Raw genomic sequence first — 20,676 nt, 5'->3', positions numbered from 1 at the left:
GGATTCATATAAAATACAATGGTGTGTGTGTGACTCAGCACCACAAACAAAATGTAATGCTGCATGATAAACAGTCTAATAAAATCTATATACCTAAATATTTATACCAACCTACTTTTTCTATAAATATACCATATAAGGTCAAAATTGCCATATTCATCATCTTAGAACCAGTGTGACTAAAAATCTAAATTTTAAACCAATTTCAGCTGTAGCAGTGAATGCTGCATTACTTGAAATGCATTCTTTTGTGCTTTCTGCAAGGCTTGATTTAAAGAAGATGCTGTTGTATATATCCAGCATATATTGTACAGCATACAAATGAATTTTAGCTAAATTTATTCCAAGACCTAAATCACTGATAAAGATAGAAAATAAAAGAGGAGCTAAAACTGATCCTTGTGGTACCCCGCTGTCTAATTTAAGAAAGGGAGAACTATACAACAAATAAAGCTGCACAAGACTTTTTACTATCCAAGAAGTTAATAATATCATTTGTAACTAACATGGCTGCAGTAATGGTGCTGTGGCCTGTTCTGAAACCTGACTGACAGTCATTAAGTATATCATCAGATAAAAAATGTTTTAATTGATCGTTTATCAATAATTCAAATACTTTAGCTAAAACTGGTAGACGTGAGATAAAACGGTAATTATTGGCGCATGCGCGACTGAACGAATCACTCCCCGAGACGACTCGTTCTTCCCGAGTCACATTAAAGATTCGTTCAAAATTAACGAATCATTCAAGAATGACCCAACACTACACGACACTTTTAATGGCTCTTTGGCGCCGACATTGTACCTCCAGCACCTACAGCAATAAAACAGTAATGGCGGACCGCTGCTTCTCACTCAGGGCTGTGTATATGCTAATAGGGCAGAGAGCATCAAGAATGGGCGAGACTTTCCCAGAGTATGACGTCATAGTAGTGAGAAATCTGGAACTACTTGTGTGGAGAGACTGTTTATGATTTATTGGGATTATAATACAATGAGTGTGTGGATTTTTACCATTATAGGCTGGTTGATTTCACACACTGCGGCCACACAACTGTGTTCAAACACCTTATAAAAGTGATTTTTGCATTCTATGGCACCTTTAATAATGGGATGACTGTTGCTGATTTCCATGTTTTCAGTAAATTAAGCTTAGGTTAAACATAGAAATATCAGCTGCCAATCTGAAAAATAGGGCTCAATTTTATCGATGCCCGCTGATTTTTTTACATCAAGTTTCACTAAAGCTTTATGGATTTGTGCAGCAGTAAATTCAACAACTGTGAGGGACAATGTGGAACAGGATTTAAACTTTCCACAGGAGCACATTCACCTAAATGGCTATAGTCAGATGTGAAACCAGCAGATATAAAATTATTAGTAAAGATATATGCACTCTTTACTACAGAATGGTTAATATTTAAATAATCAGCAAAGTTGATCGATGAGCTTGGTGCCAAATTGGATTTGACTAATGTCCAGAACTTTGTAGGGTTAGTTAAATTTTCATTTATCATAGAAAGATGATAATCACATTTTGTGCTTTTTATTAATTTTGTGCATTTATTTCATAGTGTTCTGTAGGAGATCCAATCTAGAGAATCATTTGTTTTCTTAGCTTTAGCCCAAGCAGCATTCCTCTGTCCAATAAAAGTATAAATGGTATCGTTAAACCAATGATTATGTTTTACCACTTATTCTAAATCGTTTAAATGGAGCATGTTAGATATCTAAACGCTAAAATACCAAAACAAAACTAAAGTAGATTGACTAAAATTAGTCAAACACTTGTATTAAACAAATGGAAGAAGAAGAAGAGAAAGACTGGCAAACACGTATCTACAAACAAGTTGCCATCTTGAATTTTGCCCCTGTCAATCTTGCATGTATGAAGTATCTGTTCTGATTTTCCAATCACATCTGCCAGAAAATCAGTTCATCTAAAGTGACAGAAATGAATCCTTCATCTGAGAGAAATGAAGAGAGAGTTGTTAGAGTGAGCATCAGTAATGTGAGTGTGAGAGATGCTGGAGTTTACTGGTGTGGAGCAGAAACCAGAGACACATATCTGACTTTCATCTCCCTGAACACTAAAATTCAGCTCAACCTCATCAGTGAGTCAATTAAGATTGATCACAATGTAGCTATCAAACATTTCTATGCAGAGTCACAGTGAGATGGATGTTGAGTTAATAAGGTGTATTTTAAATGAATAAAACATCTGATTGACAGCTAAAGTGGGCGTGTCTAGAGTGAGCGGCTCCTCAGGAGGTGGTTTGATGATCAAGTGTGAACATCCTCAATACAAAACCAACCCAAAATACATCTGTAAAGAATCAGACGGATGTTCAGAGAGGAAGAATCCAGGAGTTCAGGATGAATGGATGGAGAATGGAGATGTTTCTTTATATGACGACACCAGAGCAGGAGTCTTGATGGTGTTTTTTAGAGAGCTGAAAGCTGCAGATGCAGGAACATACATGTGTGGAGTGAAAGTATCTGACTATACTGAGAGCTTCACTGAACTTCAGCTGCACATCAGACACGGTGAGCAAACTCAAGTACTTTGTCTTATATATTTAAAATATTTGTTCTGATTTTTGTGTGATTTCTTTTGGTTTATAGATGAAAAATATCCAAACAACGTGACTTCTGCTCATATTGGTGGAGAAGTCAACATCACCTGCCAGATCCCAGAGGAGCATGAAGTTAATTTATGCAAACAGGATGTTAATCACACTTATAATCACATCTGCCAGAAAATCAGTTCATCTAAAGTGAGAGCATGAAGTTAATTTATGCAAACAGGATGTTAATCACACTTATAATCACATCTGCCAGAAAATCAGTTCATCTAAAGTGACAGAAATGAATCCTTCATCTGAGAGAAATGAAGAGAGAGTTGTTAGAGTGAGCATCAGTAATGTGAGTGTGAGAGATGCTGGAGTTTACTGGTGTGGAGCAGAAACCAGAGACACATATCTGACTTTCATCTCCCTGAACACTAAAATTCAGCTCAACCTCATCAGTGAGTCCATTCAGATGATTTCACTTAAGTAAATGATGAAGTGGCCAGATAATGCATGCTTTATATATGTCAAACTTATGAAGGAATAAGGTAGAATTAGGTTACATTTAGCCACTTTTAGCCATTGAGATGACTGGGAAAAAATGTCCCAATTACCCTGAATTAACCATATATATTTATGTGGAAATTTACTTTTTTGTTTTAGAACACATGAAAACATTCTCTTTATTTTGATTGATTGATTGATTGATTGATTGATTGATTGATTTTCATTTAGTCACTACCAAGTGACTTTCTGTAATCAATATCTAGAAATCTAGTACACCGTTTTTCTGCCTGGGCAAAAAAATTAGGTACAGCTTATCAAGTGCTTGAAATGTCCTGTCTGTTTTCTCTAGTTTCCTTGGTTGTTAACTAGTCCCCACACCTGTTCCATTTTTTGCTCCCAGTGTGTTTAAGCCCCGAGTTAATTCTGTTCATTGTTCAGTCTTGTCAGTGTTATAAATGGTCGTGTTTCTCTCCAGCAATTCCCTGTGTTTTCCTTGTGGATTATAATCAGTACTGTTTTGTTTTCTACTCCTTCATTACGTGCTTACTACAGCCACCATTCCATGACAGAAGACCGAACCTAGACAAGATTTTTTTGTTGCAGCATTTTTCCCCGTTTTTTCTATGGACCTTCCTGCTGTATTTCTCCACCTGCTCGAGCCGGGCGATCGCTCCCTCGAGGACCACACAAGGGATTTTTTTAGATCTAACATACCTGACTTGCTACCCAGACAGCTGCCTATGCATATATATATATTTTTGTTGGACTTAAGACCTTGTCAAAAACTAAGCTGTCCAGGGGAGGTCCTCGAGGGAGCTTCGCTGTTTATGTGGAGTGAGTGCTGGAGAACAATAGATTGGCTTTCACCATCTGATATCATCAGCATGAGCCTGCACAAGAAATTAGGTTACATTTAGCCACTTTTAGCCATTGAGATGACTGGGAAAAAATGTCCCAATTACCCTGAATTAACCATATATATTTATGTGGAAATTTACTTTTTTGTTTTAGAACACATGAAAAGATACTCTTTATTTTGATTGATTGATTGATTGATTTTCATTTAGTCACTGCCAAGTGACTTTCTGTAATCAATATCTAGAAATCTAGTACACCGTTTTCCTGCCTGGGCAAAAAAATTAGGTACAGCTTATCAAGTGCTTGAAATGTCCTGTCTGTTTTCTCTAGTTTCCTTGGTTGTTAACTAGTCCCCACACCTGTTCCATTTTTTGCTCCCAGTGTGTTTAAGCCCCGAGTTAATTCTGTTCATTGTTCAGTCTTGTCAGTGTTATATGTGGTCGTGTTTCTCTCCAGCAATTCCCTGTGTTTTCCTTGTGGATTATAATCAGTACTGTTTTGTTTTCTACTCCTTCATTACGTGCTTACTACAGCCACCATTCCATGACAGAAGACCGAACCTAGACAAGATTTTTTTGTTGCAGCATTTTTCCCCGTTTTTTCTATGGACCTTCCTGCTGTATTTCTCCACCTGCTCGAGCCGGGCGATCGCTCCCTCGAGGACCACACAAGGGATTTTTTTAGATCTAACATACCTGACTTGCTACCCAGACAGCTGCCTATGCATATATACTGTATATATTTTTGTTGGACCTAACACCTTGTCAAAGACTAAGCTGTCCAGGGGAGGTCCTCGAGGGAGCTTCGCTGTTTATGTGGAGTGAGTGCTGGAGAACAATAGATTGGCTTTCACCATCTGATATCATCAGCATGAGCCTGCACAAGAGGATGCGACAGAGCCTATCATGGGACGCCATGGGAATCCTTGTAGTGTGTGAGGATATGGAATAGAGCCCCGCCCACAGTCCTGCTGCTGGGGGTGAGCTGCAGCTGGCCTTTGTTGTTTATTTAGTGGATGCAATGGATGATTTTCCCCCGTTTCTCCTGTCTCCGCTGGTTCCACCCAACCCTGAGTCTCATTCATCGGCCATTCCCAGGTCACAGGGAGCCCTGGACTCCACCTCCAACCCTTCTGCTCCTCCTTGGCTCCATGCTCCCTCAGCTCCACCAGGGTTCATCAGTCCTTGGTCTCTGACAGGCTCCCTCGTCCCTTCGGCTCTGACTTGGTCAGTCGTCGGCCTGCCTCCGCCACAGTCTTTCGCTGCTCTGGCTTCATCTCGTCCCTCCATCCCTCTGGCACTGTAGGGCTCCTCCTTCCCTCTAGCTCAACCTTGGTCCTCAGTCACACTAGCTTTGTCCCAGCCTGCCAAGCCTCCGGTCTCCGGTGTCACCTGGGTTTCCAAATCTCGTCCCTCCATCCCTCTGGCACTGTAGGGCTCCTCCTTCCCTATAGCAGTCAGTTGTCCCCCTGGTGTCATCAGCCAAATCTCCACGTTGGCGCCTCCCTCCCTCGACTCCACCGTAGGCTTCCTTCCTGACTGGACTCTGGGTCCCCATCTGGCTCCTGCTCCAGGCTCCTCCCTGGCTCTTCCCTCTGTCATGCATGCCACCCTAGTTTCTCCCACCATCACCTTCTCTTGGTTCCTGTCCTTCGCCTGCTACACGGCCACCTCCAGAACCCCCTCACTCCCTCCTCAGTTAGACTCTGTTACGGCGCAAGAACGTGCCTTCTGGGAGAGGGGTGTAATGTCACATGTGATCTGTTTTGGTTTTATTTTCCCTGTGTTGCCTGCTGGTTTTCTATAGTTTCCTTGGTTGTAAATTAGTTCCTTCACCTGTTCAGTTTTTCCTTGATTGTTCCCTGTGTATTTAAGTCCTGAGTTCATTCTGTTCATTGTTCGGTCTCATCAGTGTTATACGTAGTATTGTTTCTCTCCAGCGATTCTCTGTGTTTTTTATAATTATACTGTTTTGATTTCCATTTCTTAATTGTGCACTTACTACAGACACCATTCCGTGCCAACTAGCAATAGAGTCCAGGCACTGTGTATGCCACTGATTACTACAGTCTTCAGAAACATTTGTGTTAAATGTCCATGTTTATTTGTATTTAGTGCCTCCAGTAGTGAGACATGAAGGAGAATCTGCTGAGATCATCTGCCCTTATGATTCAATCTATAAATCAAAACCAATTAATACTTCACCTCCTGAGTACTTGGGGGGGGACAGTGCTTGCCATGCTTGTTTGTAGGGCTGCACGATTTGGTCAAAACTTTGTGATTATCAATATAACTGTATAATAATATTGATATGATGATATTATTACTTTTATTAAATACACATAAATATTACTGAATAAAGGAAAAATATGAAATGTTATTGTAAATGCTCATGTGTAAATGAATACAGTGCCGTGTTTCACTCTGAAACATGGAGCATATATATCTATTTAATTAAACCGCAGCCTTTGCGATTTTGTAGTCTCACTAAGCCATATTACAATTTTCTTTGTATTTAAATTAATCACGCAGCCCTCGTATTCAATCTAGTTTATTTCTCTCTAAATCTGTTTTCAGGCCTCTCATGCAGCATGTGACTATGAGAATATCAGAGATGCCAGACTGCGCTCAGTCCCGGGAACTGAGGAAACGGTGTTATATTCCACTGTCACGCATCCCACAGACTCGTCTGATCCACACGACACGCTGTATTCTACAGTACAGTTACCCACAAACCCCTCTGATAGGCTCCTATACGCTTCGGTCCATTTCCAGAAGCATGAAGAGTCTCTCAGTGATGCTAAAGTAACCTTCAATAACGAGGAGATTTACTATGATTACTCCACGGTCATTCCCCACACTTCACTCAAGTAGTTTAGCTTTTTTTTTTTGCGGCCTCTCATGCAGCATGTGACTATGAGAATATCAGAGATGCCAGACTGCGCTCAGTCCCGGGAACTGAGGAAACGGTGTTATATTCCACTGTCACGCATCCCACAGACTCGTCTGATCCACACGACACGCTGTATTCTACAGTACAGTTACCCACAATCCCCTCTGATAGGCTCCTATACGCTTCGGTCCATTTCCAGAAGCATGAAGAGTCTCTCAGTGATGCTAACGTAACCTTCAATAATGAGGAGATTTACTATGATTACTCCACGGTCATTCCCCACACGTCACTCAAGTAGTTTAGCTTTTTTTTTTGCAGTGATGCCAAAGAACCCTTCTTGGTTCCCCAGCTGTTTTTAAAAGATCCTCGTTGTTCTTAGTGTGAAGAACATTATAATCATGTAAATAATGTTTTCCACTATAAAGAACCTATTGTGCATTGTGAAGGTGCCAAAGGTTCTTCATGGAACCATCAAAGGCCAATAAAGAACCTTTGTTTTTAAAAGAGTATGGAATCTGGTCACGAGTGCAGTGACATTTTAATGCATACAGTGACTCCTAAAATTATTTACACACTTCAGTGACACTTAAAAATGCATTTCATTAGATATAAAATTATATAAAAAAATCAAATGCCATTTGTTGTAAAGAAAGGTATAGCAAAAGTACTTTTTTCACTCAAAATAGGAAGTATCGCGTGACTTTGTGTTTGTTTGTGATTAGTGGAACATGTTCACAGTGAACTTAATGAACCACCCTTGTGTACGCTCATAAATGTGAACGAAATTCATAATTGTGAGGAAAAACTTAGCACTTGTTTGCACGTGACACTTGATCTGCTCACTATGTTTACTCTCAGACATTTATCAGTTTACTATAGTTAGTCATTTTGTCACACCCACGTGAAATTAAAGATTAGAGACTCAACTGGACACTTTTTTACACCACAGCGGGGAGGTTCTTCATGGAACCATCAAAGGCCAATAAAGAACCTTTGTTTTTAAAAGAGTATGGAATCTGGTCACGAGTGCAGTGACATTTTAATGCATACAGTGACTCCTAAAATTATTTACACACTTCAGTGACACTTAAAAATGCATTTCATTAGATATAAAATTATATAAAAAAATCAAATGCCATTTGTTGTAAAGAAAGGTATAGCAAAAGTACTTTTTTCACTCAAAATAGGAAGTATCGCGTGACTTTGTGTTTGTTTGTGATTAGTGGAACATGTTCACAGTGAACTTAATGAACCACCCTTGTGTACGCTCATAAATGTGAACGAAATTCATAATTGTGAGGAAAAACTTAGCACTTGTTTGCACGTGACACTTGATCTGCTCACTATGTTTACTCTCAGACATTTATCAGTTTACTATAGTTAGTCATTTTGTCACACCCACGTGAATTTAATGATTAGAGAAACTGTAGATAAACAAAGAAAACACAAAAGCGGAGCATCTGCTGGAAATGTACAAGAAAACAACTCAACTGGACACTTTTTTACACCACAGCGGGGTTTTTAGGTGTTGTTAAAGCACAACACACTCTTGCACCCAAAAGCATCTGGAAACGGCTGATGCATCAAAATGCAGGAAGAAAAGGGAACCACTTACAGATGTATTTTCATTATGAATTTTACTTACTGCAGCTGTTATTCTATTTATTCTTTCTAACTGCACTGTGTTTGTTCAGAGATGCCTCATCTGGAGCAGAAGGACCATGTGAAATAAAGCAGTGTGTTTAGGTGCCATACCAGTTATGAGACAGATATTAATATAGGCTGAATGAATCATGCGTCTTGTTCATATCATGTCTATTGTACAGTTCATCACCTGTGTGTTTGTGTTTGTTATATACAGTTTTCTGTTTTTCACTTATCAAGTGTTTTATATTCAAGGTGATAATCCTACAGGGACACTAACCCACATAATCACCTTCAGCTAGTCATTTGACTAGACTACTAATTATTCACTTTGTATACCACACGTTTTAGTTTGCTTCCCTCTGCTGTTCAAGAATTAAAAATGCAGTTTAACCCTTCACTTGTTCTCTGGTTTGACTCGATTATTTATTGGGTAACGGTTAGTGAACAGTGGCATCATGACTTATGAAAAAAATACAAAGAGGGATTTTAAGGCACATTTGCATGCAAGCATCCATTTATTTTTCTGCTCTTCAGACTATGTTTTTTTTTTCTGTAAATGTGTGCTAATTTCTGTGGCAGAAGCTTTCAGACCTGCACAGGAGAGAAAAGACAGGAAGATGCTCATGGTCAGTATCTTTGGTTTAACTCCACTGTGAGTCACTGACAGCAGGCCTGTATTTCATCACAGTGAGTCAGAAGAACTTAGTACAGAGGAAAGGGAAGAGGCGGAGCTGTTTGTTTTATAAAAAACTCTTTAGGAGCACAAGATACAGACAAAAAACCAGGCACAGCGGAAGAACTCACAGCGTCTCTGACTGCCCAAGAATGTACAGATTCACAGAAGTGAGAGTTTTATCATTCGTGATGATGATGAAGACCCTTCTCTTCTTCACGATCTGCCTGATTAAAGGTAAGAAGCTGTTTTCATTACAGTATCAACCTGTATGTGACAGCTGTTTTTTACTATTGACTCAACTGAGATCTAATCGTGTCTGTGAGTCTTTTGTCTTTATTTGTGCATTTTTGAAGTTTGCTGTCAGTATCTGATCATAAGGCACTCATTAAAAGAGGAAGTGAATTTTGATTGACAGGTCACATGGGTGATGCTGCTGACCCTGTGCCTGCCATCACAGGAGGAAGTGTCATCATCAACTGTATGTATAATCGGGAAAATGCGAAAACCAGTGCAAAAAGCTTTTGCAAAATGTTGGGCAGTGAATGTACAACCATGACAGAAGAAAATAATGATTTATGGATCCCAGAAGAGAGATTCTCTATGACCGATGATAAAACTCTGGGTCTGATTAGTGTGCTCATTAGAAACCTGACTGTAAATGACAGCGGGACGTACAGATGTAAAGATGGCAGCGAATGGATTCAGGAGGTGAAATTCAACGTGGGGGAAAAGTAGTTTGAAAATTTGAATTAATCGAAACAATTGTGTCATAAAATGCGTCACTGTATTAAAGCGTCCGGCTGTCAAAACAGTGTAAACGCAACAAAAACCCAGCCCAAATATGCATAAACCAATTCGAAATGATTTACTGAAATTTGAATTCATTAAATGCAATTAACAGGTCAAGAAATTCCATTTAATTTGAAGAGTCTGTATAGTTACGTCACTTGCAGCAGTGTGTGCATTGTGGTGGCAGAAAAACACTGGGAACAAAATGTTCTGTTGTGCTTTTGGATGCCAGAATCGGAATGTAAATAATTTTTATAGAATACTGTCGTCAAAGACAACATTTGAAGCTAAACGCAGACGTTGAAACGGATGAAGTGGATGAAACCTGCTATGATTACCCTACTTTTAAAGCATAAATTTGATTTAAACAATAGGTCTACATAATATTCACATATGCAGTTCTTAGGGGTCATATTGTATTAGCTACAGTTACAACATAAAATAGCCTACTTTTTAAACCTATTACATTTAACATTACATTTACCTATTTTATAATTGCGAGTTTGTCAATTCTGAGGGGAAAAAAGCCAGAAGTGTGGGATTTAAAAAGCGAATGACGAGTTGATTTTTTATTTTTTTTGTGAGATATAATCTCGGAATTGCGAGAAAAAAAGTCAGAATTTTTTAAATATAAACTCAAAATTACCTTTTTTATTCTTTTATTTCATGGATTCCATAGACTGCTACTTTAAAACTGTCATTTTCTACCAGATAGGCTCCTCCCAGAAAAAGACGTCATCACTTTTTGCAAACACCGAAATTGGTCCATAATATGTGTTATTTTAATTTGCAGGGCTCGTTTGTTTATGGAGAACATTGCTAAAAAGGCCAATAAGTACTACTCTTCCTTTTCATTGAAATGTATAAAACTCATCCGAGATCAGGTTTAAAAAAAGTAAATAAATAAATATGGGTTCATTTCATTATTTTCAAATCTGTCATTACAAACGAAGCCTCGCTGAAATCATGTGACTTTGGACAAAGGTTTTGAAGCTTCACAATGCATTTTTTCGTAAGAACCTCTTCACTACTGCACATAAACACAACTGGCGCCATTTTGCAGCTCAGTGATTGGCTGTAGTGAAAATGACTGCAGAGTACTTCAAGGGATAGTTCACCCAAAAATGAAAATTACCCCATGATTTACTCACCATCAAGCCATCCTAGGTGTGTATGACTTTCTTCTTTCAGACAAATCCAATCGAAGTTATATAAAAAAAGTCCAGGCTCTTCCAAGCTTTATAATGGCAGTGAATGGGTGTTTCTTGTCAATAGCCTGAAAGAAGTCAAATAAAGTGCATCCATCCATAATAAAATGTGTCCCACACGGCTCCGGGGGGTGAACAAAGGCCTCCTGTAGAGAATCAATGTGTTTTTGTAAGAAAAAAAATCCATATTTAAATCTTTATAAACCGTAATCTCTAGTATTCTCTAAAAGTGATTTTCATTTTTGGGTGAACTCTCCCTTTCAGTTTGAGTTTCACTGGATTCATGTTTCAGGTCTTGTTGCTTGACTGATTGTTTTGCATATTATAGTGGACTGTTCCTTTCACACTCATGCTAATATCAACACGGCTGTGATCGTGCTTCATTCTGTGGTTTGAATCTCATTTCTACTGTGTTTTGTGTGTGTTTTCCAGATCTCTACATCGTCATTATGGTGATTATGTGTTTGATTCTGTTGTTAGCCGGAGGTCTGAGTTTGTTGTTGCTCAAGCGGAGATGTAAAAAGACACAAGGTACAAACACGAATGCTCCGAAACCGAACGTGATACTGAAATCTCTTAACTTCTGTTTTCTTGTGTGTTCACTTTCATACTTTCATCATTCCGTCCATCCACAGGTTCAGCCTCATCCGATCAGAGGAACACAGGAGATGGTGATGAGGTAAAAGTGTGTCTACAGTGTTCATCTATTAGCATGACTACAGTATTTCCCAAACTGTGTTCAATTACAGAAGGAATTCAAAAAGATTATAAATCATGACATAACTGATAAACCCAGATGTTATGCAATTAAAATAATAAACCTGTCCCTTTCAGGTGTCCTCGTCTGCTTATTATGCAATGATCCCAGACTCTGGAAGCACAACATTACACCCGTCTGTTCAGAAGCCCATCAGTTTAAACACGGTTTATGACACGGCACATTTACCCACAAACCCCTCTGGCAGTGATTTCTACACACTGGCTGAACAGCCACAAAACATGACATGTATGTGATTCAGTATGTTGCCATTTATTAGAATAAATAAAGTCAATTATTTGTCATTTCAGACCCCTCTTTGTTTGGACATAATAATCAATAGAGCACTACTGTCATATAAATGTCAGATATGCTGGCATAAAAATCTATACAGTATATGTATATATAAATAATGGCAGTTACTTTAAGATCAAACTGTCCAAATGTCAGTTTAATGGCTTTTAAAGAGCACAGAATTCAGATTATTATAAAGTAATGATTCATTTTGAGACCTAAAGTCATTCACTGAAGATCTTAACTTGGATCCTCATAGAGGACTGTTTAGGAAAAATATTTATTGTATTTTTGTTTCCCTTTATTTCTGACACACCACATAGAAGATAATATGCAAACTGAATTAAACAAGGGTCCAAAAGGCAATATTTGGTTCAGAAGTCATATTTACCAGAACAGCTGAATGAATGAATGAATGAGTGAATGAATGTGCATTTTGGTAGTATGTCAAAGTAAAATTGAAAAATGGCTCTCGCTGTGGGCCGTAATGTCATTATTAGATCACACTGACACCAAGTGGTCACATATGAGGTTACAAACTGTACAATATGAATGATGCCTGATGTCTCTCGGCTATGATCTCATTAGAGACTCATTCAGTCATGTTTATGTGACTAAGCAGCACATATCCTATTCTAAGATCAAGAATTTATTGAATGAAGATCTCAATAGAGGGAGCTCCTGCTGCAAATACTCTGTATTTCATAGAGAGGAGGAGCAAATGACAGACAGAGAGAGAGAGAGAGAGAGAGAGAGAGAGAGAGAGCTCTTCTTTAAGTTTGACCACCAGCAGCATTTCATTTGTATTACATGATCACTGTTTGTAAGCAGAGCAGCTAGTGCTGAGCAGAGTAAAAATAGCTGACATGAATTACACTAGTACAATATTTTGATAAAACAGCCCGAGACTGAGGATGGAGGACATTACTGGTGTATGATAATGAGACTGTGAGATGCTTACATCTCTCATTTATGCCGGTAAGATGCCATCAGCAAGTTTTGTGTTTTATTTAAAAACAGAATCTCATTGTAAAATCAGTTAACAAAATAAATGTGTTCTTTACAGAACTACAAGACTGTATTGAACAAATGCTGCTGGTCACACTTAGCCGCTATATTTTCACCAAACCCCGGACATTAATAACAGCTTAGTCAAGGGGAAAGTTCACAAGTCACAGAAATGGTCACATGACCTCGTGCCACAATGTAAAAATGAAACTGTGTATATTTATTTCTATTGAATATATAAAAAGCATTGCCTTTACAAACTTAAGTATTTCTTATTCCCACCATATCTGCAATAACTGCATAAACTACTGACTGTCACGCAGATTATGTGGATGTCATCATTTATAGATTATGTAAATGTGAGATCATAAACTAACCCGATGATTATTTGTGCTTCAGACACATCAGAGAGTATGTCACCTAAACCAACAACAACAAGAGCTTTGTTTCACACCAGCAAACCAGCGACAGCAGATACTGCCTCCAGCAGACCCGTCACATCTTCATCTTCATCATCTTCATCTTCAGTGTTAATGTTTTTCTCATCGTCTGCTAATGCAGTGTCACCAAAACCACAACTGGGTACGATGCATTCTGTTGCTCAAAGTGTCTGACTGAATGCATTTGTTTCTTAAGTTTATTAAAATTAGGACATGCATTAGATGTTTTTGTCTGTTTTTCAAGGTTTTACACCCAATCGCCATGCTGTCAGTTATGGGGATATTGATGGTGTTTGGATTCCTATTGTTTATTAACTTAAGATGCAGACAAAAGAAAGAAGGTAACACTGTCTTTCACTCTCTCACACGCATAATATTAAACGATGTAGGATATTTGATCACTTTTCATTTGCCACACTATAGCATTTTCATAACTGGGCGTTCACATCTTGTCAAATTAAAGGCCTTTAATATATTTTATCTCAATCTCGTGTCACGAAACAGGAGTGCGGCTGAGAGGCGTCATTCGTGTCTTGGTTGAAAATCTGTCCGCTAAAGAAGTGAGTTTCATCATGTGTCTGTTTGAGGTCGATCTAAACCACTTCTTTGTGGATTCTTATCATCTTTACCTCTACTGACCGTACTGTTGCTTATCTCAAGTGTGATTTTACTCTGGTGACTCTCTTCAGGCCACTCATACTGTATGCCATTATGAAGAGATCATTTGCACAGACAGCTACGGTTTGGGCCTTTCTGTATTTGATGTACTCAACACCTATTCCACCGTCATATTTCAGACTACAGACCATCCAGACAGGACTTCAGACGGACAGGAGACATGCGACTCTGCAACTGTTAGAAAGACTGTGGCATTCATGGACACCAGGTCGATTAACAGTTAAAATATCTGAGTCTGATGGACTTCTAATAATTTTATATCCATGAGTTGTAGAACACTAAAGCAAACAAAGTACATTGTGAAGAATTCAATTAGTGGAGAAAGCTTTCTAATGACACTGAAAATATATTTGTGAAGTTGTTTTTAACCTCTTAAGACCCAGCAAAACATTTTAGGAATTTTTATTTTTATTTTTTGATGTCATTACATTGTTTAGAGCATAAAATTAAATGACAATTACAAAATAGTATCATATTTCCATAAGAGTGTCACTAAATTAATATCAGACATTTTTGAAGACCAAGGAGAGGGGGTGGTCATGGTGAAACATCCAAACATTTAGTATCTCTGAAAAGCCCTGAATGTGCTCTGTACAGGACATCCAGACGTAAAACTGTGGCATGTATAGTCTCAGAGAAATTCACTAAAATATAATGTCCTCATATGACGATGCAGGGTCTCAGGAGGATAAATCTGGTTGTCCACCTAAAATAAAGAGATACTATTATTTTGTCTTTTTAAATATAATATATGGAATAATATTTCTTGGGCTATGTTCACACTGTGAGTATTTGAGATGGACAACCGCATTTACTAACAGGTTTGAGTCTCAAATTGTCCTGTTCAGACAATAGCGACTCTAATGAAGGAGTAAGTGAAGTCAAACCTATTCATCGTGCAGCACAGAACGGCTCTCTTGTGCCAGACAATAGTTAATATAGAAAATAAGTCCTGAAAATGTAAAGGTGTGAGTTCCCTTGTCGAATCCGGTTGTCATTTCCAAAAATAACTGAACTGTTCGTGAATGTAACCATAGTAATGAGCGAAATTTTGAATCTGTTGAACCAATTGCTTCGCAGAATTATTTGCTGTTTTGAAGCGCTCGAAATATGACACATTGGTGAGTGTAAATGAAACAAAAACTCAGCCCAAACATGTATAAAAACACCTGAAAAAAACAGAGGTTTTGTTGGAAGTAAAATCTATTAAATGCAATTAACAAATCATCTAATACCATTAAATGTGAGATTTCTGTATAATATGCATTCTGTTATTAAATTGGGTGGCTTATTTTTGTTTGTTTTGTGAAGGGCTTGGCTAAACAGGCCAATCAGACACTATTACCTACTAATCTTACTTTTATTATACAAATGTGCCATTAAAATGTCTATATATAAAACAGAACTTAGATCAGATAAAAACCATTGCTTCATGGATCCACAGAGATCATCGACCCCTAGCGGCGAACCATTAACATTTTGAAATATTGAAACAGTTATAATGTAACAAAGACTAATTTAGTGAAATCACTTGACTTATGCACTTTGATTCATGCTCTGATTCTTTGGTTTTGAAACTTCAAAGTGCACATGACCATATTAAGGACTCAAAAACTGGACTGACGACGTGCGCCATTATATTTGGAAAGCTATATGTCAATTGTACAGCGATTGGTGCTTGGACCCCGATGACTGCTACTTGAGGTTATAATGAATTGTTGTTCGTCTAAGTTTCTTTTGTTCAGAGTTTGGCCTTCTATTGTCATTCTTCCATAAATGAAACAGTTTTAAGAGACTTTCCAGTCTACCCCACTATGAACATGTATATAAGTGCAGGTACATGCATCTGTGTGCTGTATGTAGAGTAACATGATCTCGCTTCTTCCAGTAAACACCACATGAAGAGATAATATGCAAATTCAATTAAACAATGATCATAGTGGTAACTTTTAATGCATAAGTCATATTTGCAAGATCAACTAAATGAATAAATAAATATGCATTTTGGTAGTATACAATATCAAAGTAATATTCAATTCGAATGCCCATCCTTCATTATGTCATTATTGCATCATACTGACACCAAGTGGCCACAGATGCAGGTTACACACTGTACAATGCATGATGCCTGGTGTCTCCTGACTATGATCAGTGTCTCGACTTGATGAAATATATATACAGTATATATTCATTCATGTTCATGTGTACTTAAAAGTCCTCGATCTCTTCTAAGCACAAGGCTGAATTTATTTGTGTCTGCTACATGAGTAAATGTAAATGTAAGATTGAATTTGTTCAAAGGAAATGTACATAGAGGGAGCTCTTGCTGCAAATACTGTAACTCATGGAGAGGAGGAGCAAATGACAGACAGAGAGAGAGAGAGAGAGAGAGAGAGCTTGAGCTCTTCATTAATAGAGACCACCAGCACCACACAGATGAAACAATGATCCAGATCCGTGATGATAAACTCATATTTCACCTGCTGCTCCTCGTGTCAGGTGAGAGTTATCCTGTGTCTTTCTAACAGTCTGTCTGTTCTCAATCAGGTCCATGTTTGCACTCAGCTGTTTCTCTCTCTTTATATTTTCTTAGTGGCGGTATGTGAGACGAATGAGATCTTGACTTTCACTGCACATGAAAGAGGAACAGTTGAGATACAGTGTTCATATAAGTCTAGATATGAAGAAGATAAGAAGTATCTCTGCAGAGGAGAATGTCCAAGACTGAATAAAGACAAAGTTGTTGAATCTGGATCAGCAGCTCGAGACGAGAGATTCTCTCTGACTGACGACAAAACGGCCCACATCTTCACCGTCACCATCACTGATGTGAGAACTGAGGATGAAGGCAAGTACTGGTGTGGCATAGAGACAGGGCTGGGAAAATTGGATGACTTTACAGAGATTTGTCTGGAAATTAAACACGGTAAGTCAGAATATACTGTATGTGTATCATTGGCAGTGCACATGAATACTGTGTAAAATGTAAATGAACAAATCTAGTATACTCTAAAGTTATATGTCAGTTTGCGTGTATGACAGTGCTGTACCATGTGCTGAAAGATGTAGAGAGACAAGAGAACAGAAACTACAGCATCCTCTGCAGATGCTGAAGAGCCAGTGTTCACACCACACACAACACAAATACTGACCCGCATCACTTCCTGTCACATGACATTCAGTTTATTTGAGAAGAAATTGTTCATTCAAAAAACAAAAAAATATAACTGCACAACTCAAAATCTTACTTTTTATATATATAGTTCAGCCATCAGCCTTTATCAATGCATTTTTGTTTGTTTGTTTTTATCAGCATAAAAATTTGAGTTGTGCAGTTAAACTTTCCTTTTGTTTTATTTCTCATGACTTGCACCTCAATATTTAGGCATGTGCTTATATTCTTTAAAATCAGTTACATCTAGCAGCTTTTCAAAGAGTTGCGGTATCTGTTGACATTTAGTGACTCTAAAGGTCAAGGTCTTTTTCATTTCGCATGCATTACATTATCAGAGCACTGCAGAGCAGCCAGTGAACGCAAAGCAGAAAGAGCTGGCATTATTCAGAGCAGTATCTGATTAAACAGCTAATATTGTCACTGTAAGTACTTAAATCTCTCATTTATGCTCTGATTTAGTTTCCAGAGTGCCTGGTGTGACTGGAAAGCATCTTTATATCCCCTGCAATTATGAAAGTGAATTGAAGAGCGATGTCAAATTCATCTGCAAAGGAAGCGACCCGTCCCTCTGTGAGAAATCAGCTATCAGAGTTTCATCAGAGAGCAACAGTAACGGCCGTTTCTCTCTGAGCGATAATGAACCTGCAGGAGTCTTTACTGTGACCATCACTGATCTGAGAGAAGAGGATTCTGGGATATACTGGTGTGGAGCTGCACGGAGAAGACAAGAGCACAAGAAGCAGAAGAAGTGGATTTCAGTGATAGACCTGAACATTTCTGCTGGTAAGATGATATTAGCAGGTTTTATATTATGTGTAGGGACATAAAAAACAAAAGAATGATTAGATCTTAATATAAAACGTTCATGCTAAACACATCGCTGGTCACTCATGCGCCTCTCTATTTCCTTCACACCCTTGACATTAGTGAAGCGTTACTAACAGCTGTGTCAGGGGGAAGTACAACGTGTCACATGACCTTTTGCCACAATACGACTGTAAAAATGTAACTGTGTGTGTTTATTCTGAAATGCATTCTCAATATGTGACCCTGGACCACAAAACTAGTCATAAGGGTCAAGTTTTTGAAATTGAAATGTATACATCATCTGAAAGCTGAATAAATAAGCATCTTACAACTTTTTGATGTATGGTTTGTTAGGATAGGACAATATTTGGCTGAGATACAACTATTTGAAAATCTGGAATCTGAGGGTGCAAAACAATCACAATATTGAGAAAATCACCTTTAAAGTTGTTCAAATGAAGTTCTTAGCAATGCATATTACTAATCAAAAATTAAGTTTTGATATATTTACGTTAGGACATTTACAAAATATCTTCATGGAACATGATCTTTACTAAATATCCTAATGATTTTTGGCATAAAAGAAAAATCGATAATTTTGACCCATACAATGTTTTTTTTGGCTATTGCTACAAATATACCCCAGCGACTTAAGAGGTTTGACTTAAGACAAAAAGGTTTTGTGTGCAGGGTCACATATATAAAAAGCACCTGAAATAGTTTTTGTTGTAATCATATCTGGAAATAACTGCATGGGCTGTCATGCATTAAACCCAGTTTCAGACACATCAGAGAGTATGTCATCTAAACCAACAACAACAACAGCTTCATTTCACACCAGCAAACCAGCGCCAGCAGATACTGCCTCCAGCAGACCCGTCACATCTTCATCTTCATCATCTTCATCACCATCAACATCACCTTCAGTGTTAATGTTTTTCTTATCATCTGCTAATGCAGTGTCACCAAAACCACAGCCAGGTACAAAGAGTGTGCAGAGACATTTGTTTCTCAAGTTTCATTAAATATAGGACATTTCGAGTCATTTATTGGATGTTTTTGTCTGTTTTTCAAGGTTTAGCACCAATCATCATGCTGGTGGTGATAGTTATAGGGATACTGACAGGGTTTGGATTCTCATCGTTCATATACTTAAGACGGAGGCAAAAGAAAGAAGGTGACTGTCTTTCTCACATCAATTCACTTGATATAGAATCATTTTTATTCTCATCTGCCTTAGTAAATCACAGCATTTCCAAAGTCAAACCGGACTTCTGTGTCACAGAGCTGCATGTCGTGTCAAAAGAAAGGTTTTTGTCACAAACCAAAAAATCTGGTGTCACAAAACAGGAACGCAGCCCAAAGATGTGGTTCACGGCCCGACTAAGAATCTGCCCAGTGGAGATATGGGAGAAACTAGAGAAGTGAGTTGCATCATGTGTCTGTATGCAATCACTCATTTGTGGATTCTGATCATCTTTTCCACTCTTTATCCATTTGTTCTAACTCTGGTGTTTTTTCTTCTCTTCAGGCGGACTGCGATTATGAAGACATCAGTAGCACTCTTGATCATCCTGACTATAGTCTGGTCCTTCCAGCATTTGCTGAACATGACGCCTCTGTTTATGCTCTAGCACAATTACCCAGCAGCCCCTCGGACGATCTCACCTACTCCAGCATCAAGTTTACAGCAGCACATCATTCAGACAGGACTTCTGACGGGCAGGAGACATGCGACTACACAACTGTTAGACCATGAAAGACTGAGGACATTCATGGAGACCAGGCTGAATCACACCGAACTAAGACTGCATCTCACTTGCTTTGTGATTGAAATCTGTGACCCTGGTGTTAAATTTCATTGGAGACGTAAGATATTTGGTTGGTTACATTTCTGATCGTCTGTTATTTATTCATACCCACAAGTCCTTTAGTATTACAGTGCATAGTGAAGAACTAAATGAGTGGAGAAAAGAAATGTCGTGGAACATTAATAAAAGTAAAAATTTAAATCAGAATGAAAAGTATTGTGACAGGCTGAAATGTCAGTGTGAGCTAATTAATATTCATGAGATAGTTGCTGTTATCTACGCTCTCCCAGTCTCAACATCTTTTCTGGTTTTTACAACGATTTTACAATAATATATACATATATATATATATATATGGGTCAAAGACGTTAAGATGTCTGCATCAAAAGAAATTTACAAAAGTGATTTTATGTTCATAGAAAGCACATTAAATGTAAGTAAAGTGTCTACTTTTAAGGTTTCAAAATAAGTTTTTGGAGAATAAAATGTCAAAATTTGGTTGAAATAATGTTACATTGTCATTCAATGTGACACAATATTTATGTAAAAATTCAAACAA

At 38.1% G+C, this 20,676-nt stretch overlaps 2 protein-coding genes and 1 long non-coding RNA gene across 3 annotated transcripts; 2 read left to right on the top strand and 1 right to left on the bottom strand.

Moving 5' to 3' along the window:
* Positions 1-780: 780 nt before the first annotated feature.
* Positions 781-5,609, bottom strand: LOC107713791 (uncharacterized). The gene is made up of 3 exons (XR_001636934.1): positions 5,600-5,609; positions 4,999-5,004; positions 781-854 (listed from the first exon to the last, which is right to left on the bottom strand). It is a non-coding gene; the product is annotated as an uncharacterized LOC107713791 (long non-coding RNA).
* A 5,766-nt stretch (positions 5,610-11,375) lies between these two features.
* Positions 11,376-14,548, top strand: LOC107713780 (uncharacterized). Its single transcript, XM_016519391.1, has 6 exons — positions 11,376-11,678; positions 11,783-11,826; positions 11,982-12,153; positions 13,606-13,788; positions 14,151-14,206; positions 14,336-14,548. The coding sequence occupies exons 1-6, from the start codon at positions 11,597-11,599 to the stop codon at positions 14,546-14,548; spliced, it is 750 nt and encodes a 249-aa protein (XP_016374877.1). The 5' UTR covers positions 11,376-11,596.
* A 2,205-nt stretch (positions 14,549-16,753) lies between these two features.
* LOC107713790 (polymeric immunoglobulin receptor-like) lies at positions 16,754-20,286 on the top strand. The gene is made up of 7 exons (XM_016519401.1): positions 16,754-16,823; positions 16,918-17,250; positions 17,959-18,282; positions 19,084-19,287; positions 19,382-19,483; positions 19,657-19,730; positions 19,838-20,286. The coding sequence occupies exons 1-7, from the start codon at positions 16,769-16,771 to the stop codon at positions 20,063-20,065; spliced, it is 1,320 nt and encodes a 439-aa protein (XP_016374887.1). The 5' UTR covers positions 16,754-16,768; the 3' UTR covers positions 20,066-20,286.
* Positions 20,287-20,676: the final 390 nt, after the last annotated feature.

The sequence above is a fragment of the Sinocyclocheilus rhinocerous genome, unplaced genomic scaffold (assembly GCF_001515625.1).
Source record: "Sinocyclocheilus rhinocerous isolate Xijiao unplaced genomic scaffold, SAMN03320098_v1.1 scaffold1861, whole genome shotgun sequence".
Lineage (NCBI taxonomy): Eukaryota > Metazoa > Chordata > Actinopteri > Cypriniformes > Cyprinidae > Sinocyclocheilus > Sinocyclocheilus rhinocerous.
Note: the sequence above shows the minus strand (reverse complement) of the source record. Positions and strands in the feature narration are given on the sequence as shown.